General features: G+C 38.6%; 2 protein-coding genes across 2 annotated transcripts in view; one reads left to right on the forward strand and one right to left on the reverse strand.

Annotated features, from left to right (window-relative positions):
• srp19 (signal recognition particle 19) overlaps window positions 1-1,474 on the reverse strand; it is a 7,228-nt gene extending 5,754 nt beyond the window's left edge. The window contains exon 1 of the mRNA XM_032516744.1: window positions 1,223-1,474. Within this exon, the coding sequence (XP_032372635.1) occupies window positions 1,223-1,260 (38 nt within the window). The 5' untranslated portion in view covers window positions 1,261-1,474. The remainder of the gene's footprint in view (window positions 1-1,222) is intronic.
• Window positions 1,475-2,650: 1,176 nt separating this feature from the next.
• The window catches only part of LOC116689965 (serine/threonine-protein phosphatase 2A catalytic subunit beta isoform), a 10,663-nt gene continuing 4,268 nt past the window's right edge, over window positions 2,651-9,045 (forward strand). Inside the window, exons 1-6 of the mRNA XM_032516709.1 lie at window positions 2,651-3,088; window positions 4,696-4,734; window positions 6,499-6,669; window positions 7,995-8,168; window positions 8,290-8,379; window positions 8,638-8,799. Coding sequence (XP_032372600.1) covers window positions 2,987-3,088; window positions 4,696-4,734; window positions 6,499-6,669; window positions 7,995-8,168; window positions 8,290-8,379; window positions 8,638-8,799 — 738 coding nt within the window. The 5' untranslated portion in view covers window positions 2,651-2,986. The remainder of the gene's footprint in view (window positions 3,089-4,695; window positions 4,735-6,498; window positions 6,670-7,994; window positions 8,169-8,289; window positions 8,380-8,637; window positions 8,800-9,045) is intronic.

Raw genomic sequence — 9,045 nt, forward strand, 5'->3', positions numbered from 1 at the left:
TAATCATTGTCTATTGTTTGCCTGTATTTCTTGTGTGTTTACTTGCTTGTGTGTTTTTGTTTTTTTGCTGTTATTGAAAAAAATGCTGCTGCTGTAGCAACAAAATTTCCCCGTTGTGGGATTAATAAAGTATAATCTAATCTAATGTGAACTAGAACTGAACGCAAACAGAAAACTTACTCCATATATAAGCCGTTCTTGTTTGCACCAGATAATAAAAAATATTTTATGGGGCAGGATCAGAGCAATTCCTTTCTTGATAAAAATCGGTCTATGAAATGTAAGAAAGCAGTGAAAAATGTTGATCAGTTTTATAAAGCCCAAGGTGAAGTATTCAAATTATTTGTTTTGTACAATTATAAATTAATGAAAGGAATCAACAGTGATCAACTGTCTTTACAGTTTGTTGACTTTGCTGTAGATAAGAGCTCGTAACGTTACTGACTTTTTTAAGAAGCTGTATTTACTTTCACTGGTACGACATGGACAAACGTTGGTTTGAATGAATTGAACTGGCTCGGAGTGGCAAATAACCAATCATTCGCTAAACTCTTGACTGGGAAGTAACCTAGCAAATCATGTAACTACACTTAATCTAATCCCATTTCTATAAAGTCAGATCGAGCATATTTTTGACCTCCGTCGTCGTAAAATTCACTATAAAGTTAACGGTGGAATCCATATTTGACTGCCAAATACTGGAACCTTTAATACACGTCATGCTAGTGTTAGAAAGACACGCCAAACTCAATGTAAAAACAGTATAATTTTACACTTTCACGGTTTCTGACCAATTTCGTAAAACGGGACTTTACATCGCAGTCTTTAACTAGAATTTGGGATTATGAAGAAATATAATGGTAAAAGGGTTTATTCTGCTAAATCTGTGTACCCGACAGTTAGTTACTCCCCCAATCGCCAATTTTACTCCACCGTGCAGGGTGCTCCGGCTGTAATAAACCATATGAATAAAAAAAAGTCGTTTTTAGTGGGATTTAAAGCTTAAACCCGAAATAAATGCATGCCGAATTGAACAGTGTGCCTTCAGAGTCGAAACGTTTACTACAGTAACAAATAATAAGCAAGTTACGTTTGCAAATACCCGAGTTCTCCTTATATTTATAAAATCCTCTATAGGAGCTCTTACAATGCTCGAGTGAAGGGCTAAGCAGACTAGCTTTAGCTTAGCTAGGCTAACAGGCTAGCTTTTACAAGAACTCACCTCTCTTTGTCAGCGGGGTTTTGTGTTAGATGAGCCATTGTTAGTCAGTTCTGTTGTTCGTCTGACTGCAGACGCTTTAGTCTTGGTTGATTATAGCGACTTTCGAAACGGTTTTGATTGCCGTAAAACACGCAGCCTTACGGCCGCGCTCCACATGCACAGCACTGTTGACAACCTGTAGGTGCGCTTGATTTAATGTACGACCGGTGTTACATTAGTAAGCACCGTAACAGAAACACAGCAGAATGGCTTCTTAACTGTGGTTGAATGTAACAAGTACATTTACTCAATTACTGCACTCAAATACACAGTTAAGGTACTTTACTTAAATGTTTTCTTTTCAAGCCACTTTATACTACTATTTCACTACATTTGTGTGACAGTTTTAGTTGGTTTACAAATTAAGATGTTTGCATAAAACAAACATATGAACAGTTTATAATGTGTTGTTATAAATTAAACATCCCCAACAGTTTTATAAGTACAGCTGAAACATTAGTCTTTTAATAAATTTGTTGACAGAAATCACTTATTAAAACACATTATGAAGGTGTCACTTTGGTGAAATTGTGACCATTTCTTGCTATTTTCACTACATTTTTACAAACCAAACAATCTATTATTAGGCAAAATAATCAACAAATGAATACATTTTTACCATAATCATGTATTAATAGTTCAACATAAGCTCCACCTCAACCAACTACAACATGAAAATCCGGCTTTTATATTAATGTATGATTGATAAAAATATAATGATATAATAAAAAATAGTAAAACATTCACAGGAGACATTTTTACTTTTTAATCTATATTTTACTAATACTTTCACTGATCTGAATATTTCCTCCACCACTGGAATAAAAACTTTATCATTCTAGTATTTCATTGTGTGAATACAGGATCAAACCAGTTACTCCATACTAGAATTTGCAAGCACCCTACTGGACTGTGCACACACTGTAATAAACCGGAAACTGTCACGCATGTACTAATCATAGACTTTTTATTTTATACAGTCTTTGGTGCTGATCGATTGCAACATCTATAATATATAATAATACAAAAACGGCCTATGCGGGTATGATGAAGAAAGAAGGGAATTTACATCGAGACTAACTGATGAAGGACACGTCATTGCATTGCGGAATCTGCTGGGAAAGTCACCATGGAAAGGGCACAATCTTCTAATTAGTCAATTGGGAGTAACAGGAATAATATATAATTTAGTTTCCTTTGGTTTTCTTTTTTTCTTGTTTTTTATTTGAATGTTCCACATTCCAGTCCAGTGGCTAATGGCCAATCAAATGGTTTGCCAAACGCCATTAAAACCTGAAGAAGTTTACTGTTTGTCGGTCCAAGGTTTGACCACGCGGTGTCGCTGGTGCGCTCACTCTGAGCGCTGCTGAAATGCCCGGATGTTATTGTAGCTAGCTCTTTTAGCAAATCGGCTAGTCGCTGCGACGCCGCTGCTTCTCGCCGCTACGGTCTGTCGCATCGGGGACATTCGACCCTTTTGACACCCCCGGCCAATATAATCTGTTTTTTAATGTTGGTAACTTGACGTCGGTAATTTATGATGATAGAAGTTGACCGAACGGCTCGTTAATTTTAGGTCTTTTCGTTGATTTTCCAACCGATTTGGCGGGACTAGATCGGGTTAACAATACGACGAGCTAAAGGCTGAAGCAGCTAGCTTTGAGACTCAGGCCAGTTTTTTTTAGGTAACTAACACAGCTAGCTCAGCGAGCTACCGCGGCTGTCATGGAAGACAAATCTTTTACTAAAGATTTAGACCAATGGATCGAACAGCTAAATGAGTGTAAGCAGCTCTCGGAAAACCAAGTCAGGACACTCTGCGAGAAGGTAAGTTAGTTGTATTATGTCTCACTCGGCCTCGCTTTTAATGTGGCCTACATTGCGAAATGGGCTCCGGCTAATTTCTGAAATTAAGTCACAGCAAGGCGGTTATTTTCGCCCTGTTTTCGAGCAATCATCCTAAGATTGCCAATGTTTCACAGCTCTTTAGCAGCTATATCATTTGATTAAAACACTATATCGTCGCTGTGTACACTGCCCAACCCAACCCAAGTGTTCTAATATGGGCCGTTTGCCGGTAACCGTACTCTCGGGTCAGGCAGGCCGAAAATTTGCATCTTTACATTATTACCAGCAAATACACGGAGCCCATTTTACTGCTTGTTTAATAACACGACTGCATTTTACGCACAGATCAGAACTCGGTTAATGTTCGATTTTTAAAGTTGTTTTCTTATTTTATATCGAAAGTGAACGTGCATTAATAAGGGTGCACGTTATGATTTGCACCGCACCCTGTCTTTATCGATCAACCGGTTCATTGCTTAAAGATGACAGACGTCACTTCAGGCTTGTTGCACCACAACGTTAACTCGTCCGGGCAGCTTTTATGCATCACCGACCAAACTTAAACGTTATATAACAGTAGGTTTAAATTACACTACCGAGAACCTGCAGGTCATGTATGTGCAGAGCAATTATTTTGGTTCCTTCTGGAAGTTTATGGCAGTTAAAGACTCCAAACTTAACTGTAGTTTGTTTGAGGAACGACTTGAAGTGTCAGCTGAGGATTTTTTTAGGATGAACGATCGGATGTGGGGGGGGGGGGGGGGGGGGGGCGGTTTAATTGAAATTACTAGTAAGTGATGTGCACAATAATCAAGGTACTAGCTGGCCTAAACATAACGCTTTCAATATTCAATACCATGTCTAAAAAAAATGAAGTTAGCAGAGAACAAAATGATGTCCTCAAACTGTTGTATTTACAGAGGAATTGATATCTTGCGCTCTGTTGGATGGTAAACTTTGATCACTAGCTCTTATTAAGCTTTGACTTGTGTCTTAAGACTATCGGCTGTTGACTGTTAATGCAGTAATAACTCCAGAAATACCACTAAAAGAAACTCACTGTTACGATTATTCAGTTATTCGTTCAGCAGACAAAAAATAGCACTAGCACATGAATCATTGAATGTGAGTATTTTCTGTACTTCTCTTTTTTATGTCATACATTTCATATCCAACGGCACCTTGGACTTTTGGAACATTTTTCTCTTATTTATAGACTCAACAAGTGATATAAAATAAACAGCCATGGTTAAATAATCCGACCCTACACAGAAACCTAGTATTTTCCTGTTAGCAACAGTTTAGTGATCCCCCCCCCCCCCCCCCCCCATTTTTTTTTTTTATCAGCAAACGCTTTGCTTTTTTTTTTTTTAATCGATGACTATGTCAGTTTAAACACACAGCCTTCAACACCTTGCAATAACTTGTCAGTATGTTGCTAAACGTGGATGCATATGACAGGAGTTACTGTTTGTCTATCTGAAGAGTTTTTTTGATCCTTCAGCCTGCTCACATGATCACATGTAAGTAAAATGTCTTTAAAAAGGTCACCAATTAAATACATAATCTGTTTGTTTCTTCTCCAGGCCAAGGAGATTCTGACCAAGGAGTCAAACGTTCAGGAGGTGAGATTTCCCATGATGCAGACAAAAATTGAACTTACTGATTGATTTCCAGTATGACATGTATGAAAAAAATGAGTCAGTTACTTCACATGTAAAATAACTTACATTAACTGCAATAATTGAATTTCAGAATTGGTCCGGCCAGTCAAACTGTCTCAATCTCCAGTTTGAAGACATGCTTCAGTAGAAGCCATTGGTCCATAGCATAAGTTCAAGACATTGCAGAGTAGAATTGTAATCAATTCATTTGTTACATAAATGTAATCAGTACATAATTTGATAAGGAAAATGTGTAAGTTCCAGTTTGATGGTATGCAGTCAGGTTTAGGCCCTATTTAAGGAGGACGACACCCCTGCCATGCAAAACCCGTAAGGGAAATGGAGTCTATGGCATGGAGGGGGGGTGTACCTGGGACGCTGGGTGCACTGTTGAGCCCTCTGGAGACGTCATGGGCTTCAATCAGCGAAACGTCGAAGCAGGGTGCCCACGTGATGACCCTAATGACATACTATACCCCCCCATTTCACCACTCCACAACTGCTACTGTCAAGACTTTCCTACTAGGATTTAAACATCTAGTTCTATTAGCTTTACTGATAAACCACAGAAGCAAAATTAGTTTTATCTTCTACCTTAACTGTAACGGTAAATATGATAACATACAGTAAACTTCACCAGGAATTGGTAGAAATGTATTAAATCAGTGGTTCCTCACCTTTTTTAGACTGTGACCCCTCACAAGAAAACTGTCTGCTTGCATCCCAAAATTTAACAAAAGATTAGATTAATGTGCAGATACTTAAACACCTTTTAAACAATTCAAAGTACATACAAATAATCAAAACAACAGAGACGCATAAAACAGAACAACAGACTGTTCAGATTTTGCAGGAAGTTACCCAAACTGCATCAGGGTATTAAAAAAAAAGGTTTTAGAGCTTTTGTGCAGCAAGTCACATTAATCTTCTGTACAGCACAAATAAACACACATACAAGTGAAGATGAGTTGTTCCTAAATGAGATTTACACACTCTGATTAAACCAGCCCATATTTATACAGCTTTAGCAGTGAATATAAGTTCTTGTTTGTCTATTTATAATGGATATCTTTATAATATTTAAGGGAAAACCCCAATGGTATCTGGATGCAGACTCTGTGTTGTTCCCTCTGGCGTGTCTGGAGAAGAATGTGACTGAGCCTCTGAACAATATCACACCTTGTTTACACTGTAAACCATATCTTTGCCAAGCTCCAGGTTTTCACACACTATCATTTTTAGCAACAAAGATCTCCCAGCCAACATATTAAAAACTGAAATATTAAATGTATCCTGTAATAAACAATAACTCAATGTATAAGTAAATTAACAAAGATTTTGCGGTCTTAAAAAGCATAACTTATTGTAGCATGACTTTTTTTTGTTGCTTTCCTCTTCATAAAATTAGGTTGTAACAAGTATAAATACAAATATAACAAATATACTAAGACATTGCTGCCAAAATATAGTGTATATAATATAAACATATAATATAGTATCTGTGATGTTATCAGTTGATAACATTGATATGCCAATATTCATGTATGGATTTAATCAGATGTTAAATATAAAAAGCTGCAGAAGAAATGGGAAAGTAGAAAACTAATTGAGAACCTAAAGCTTGATCTCAATTTTTTCATTTTTGTTTTGTTAATCTGTGCAGGGAAAATGTAATTGTTGTTGCATTGCTGTTAAACTTTGCTTGGACCCTTCACCTGTCCTCAGGTGCGATGCCCTGTGACGGTTTGTGGGGACGTCCACGGTCAGTTCCACGACCTGATGGAGCTGTTTAAGATCGGAGGCAAGTCTCCCGACACCAACTACCTGTTCATGGGAGACTACGTTGACAGAGGCTACTACTCTGTGGAGACGGTCACTCTGCTCGTCACGCTAAAGGTAAACACTGTCACTGTGCTTTTGGTTTGGTTCACAATAGTCTTAGCGTTCAGCTACCTCCAAAAAGGCCTTTAAAAAGTTAAACATTACATAACAAAGGTCTCTGTCGGTTGTAGACAGTAAGGTTGTTAATCTTCTTGTATGTGGTTGGAGATTGTCAGGACATGTACACCTATAAACTCAAAGTAGGTTTTTATGGCACCTTTAGACTTGCAGCAAACATCGTCACTACTGTTAGTTGCAGCAGATGGGAAGCTCTCAGAAATCAAGATTTTTTTAGTTGTCAATTTGAAACTTGCTGTGTATGTGTGAGATCATTATGTAGACATTTCCTGGAAGTTTTGTTTTGATTGGACAAACATTTACCTGCTTGGATGAACACACCACTTGCAGGGCTGTAATTGGTCTTTACTTGGACTTTCAAAACAATAAAAACATGGTTTTTGTTCACAAAATGTCTGATTTCTCTGCCAAATTCAATTTCTAAAATAAAGTTGATGAAAAAAGGACAGCGTGCACTAACTTTTAGGCGAGCTTCTATCAACTTACCACTCCCACATTGAGCTGATCTTATTCTCTGGAAGTTTCCCGATTTTAAAGATCAGTCAGAACTCTATATTTAAAGTCTTTACTCTGCCAGGCTACATGCCCGCTGACATTACATTGTTTATTGTAACAAATTTAATAAGCAGGAGACTGAACCTGTTGGCCTACCTGCATCAATGCATCTAAAAATAAACTCCACTCTTATAAGGTTTTGGTTAATAAAAGTGAACAAACTAAATTAATATTAATTGATTGAGGTCTACTACTAACAATGTCTTCATTTGATTAATCTGCTGATAATTACCTCGATTAATTGTTTGCCCAACAAAATGTCAAAAAACAAAAATACCCATCCCAATTTGCATAATCTATTAGTTGACTTATTGCTATAGCTCCAATTGAAAACATTTTCCGGTTACTGCCCTATGGGTTTTTATTTTTTAAGATTATTTTTGGGGCTTTCCCTTTTATTTGACTGACACTGGATAGACATGACGGGGAGAGAGATGGGGGATGACACGCAGCAAAGGGCCGCATGTTGGACTCAAATCCGGGCCGCTGCAGGACTGTGGGGCAAACGCTCTTACTGGGTGAGCTAGAGGCCGCCCCACAGCCCTATAGTTACTAAATGTTTTATAGTTTATTTCTGTGTCAGCAACATCAGACCTATTCCACGTGGATATAAAAGACACCATTTTACAAACTCATCTTTCAGTAAAACATGTGCAAATAAAAAAAAAGACCCAAAGTACCTTTTTTTTTTTTCTTCTGGTTTTCAGGTTCGTTTCCAGGAGCGAATCACCATCCTGCGAGGGAACCACGAGTCGCGGCAGATCACGCAGGTCTATGGCTTCTACGATGAGTGCCTGAGGAAGTATGGCAACGCCAACGTCTGGAAGTACTTCACAGACCTGTTCGACTACCTACCACTCACCGCGTTGGTGGACGGACAGGTGGGAGGATTAGCCTGGCAACCCCCCGCCCCCCCATATCTTTTTGTGTAGAGTGTATTTTGTCTATACGTTTAACAGTGTACCATCAGTCACCGTAATTTCTTTCTGGTTTTTATTTTAGATCTTCTGTCTCCACGGAGGTTTGTCTCCCTCCATAGACACCCTGGATCACATACGCGCTCTGGACCGCCTGCAAGAAGTCCCACATGAGGTACACACACACATCGAAATGCTGAAACACTGAATGTAAATTTAAATTTGTTGGTGATTAATTTCAGCGGCAGATTAATCCATATTTGGTGTGTATTTGGGGAAGCAGAACGATGTATGTGGGATTGAGCCAGTGTTTGTGTGTTCATGGTAATACCGGTAAGGGTTTGGCTCAGACAAAATATGATTTGCTGCACTGAAATGATAATAGTATTGGTGATATAAAATATATATATATATTTTGTTTTTCTTCATCTAGGGCCCAATGTGTGACCTGCTGTGGTCAGACCCTGATGATCGTGGTGGGTGGGGCATCTCTCCCCGAGGTGCTGGCTACACCTTCGGACAGGACATCTCTGAAACCTTCAACCACGCCAACGGCCTCACTCTGGTGTCTCGCGCCCATCAGCTGGTCATGGAGGTAAAACACACACTCATACACACTAGTGCTGTTGGAACAAATTTTGGGATTTGAATTTAATTCGATATGTTAGCTGCCCCTAGCTCCGCTTCAACTTTATATATTAACTAGTTGCTGTATTCTCATTAACAGGACAATCTGCAAACAGCAGGTTGCTAATAAACCGCTAAAAGATAGTGCCGTCAGTGTTGTTAGCATGGTGGCTAATAGGGCTGCACAATTAATCGAATTTTAATCGCAATCACG

Source organism: Etheostoma spectabile, chromosome 5 (assembly GCF_008692095.1).
Source record: "Etheostoma spectabile isolate EspeVRDwgs_2016 chromosome 5, UIUC_Espe_1.0, whole genome shotgun sequence".
Taxonomy (NCBI): Eukaryota; Metazoa; Chordata; class Actinopteri; order Perciformes; family Percidae; genus Etheostoma; species Etheostoma spectabile.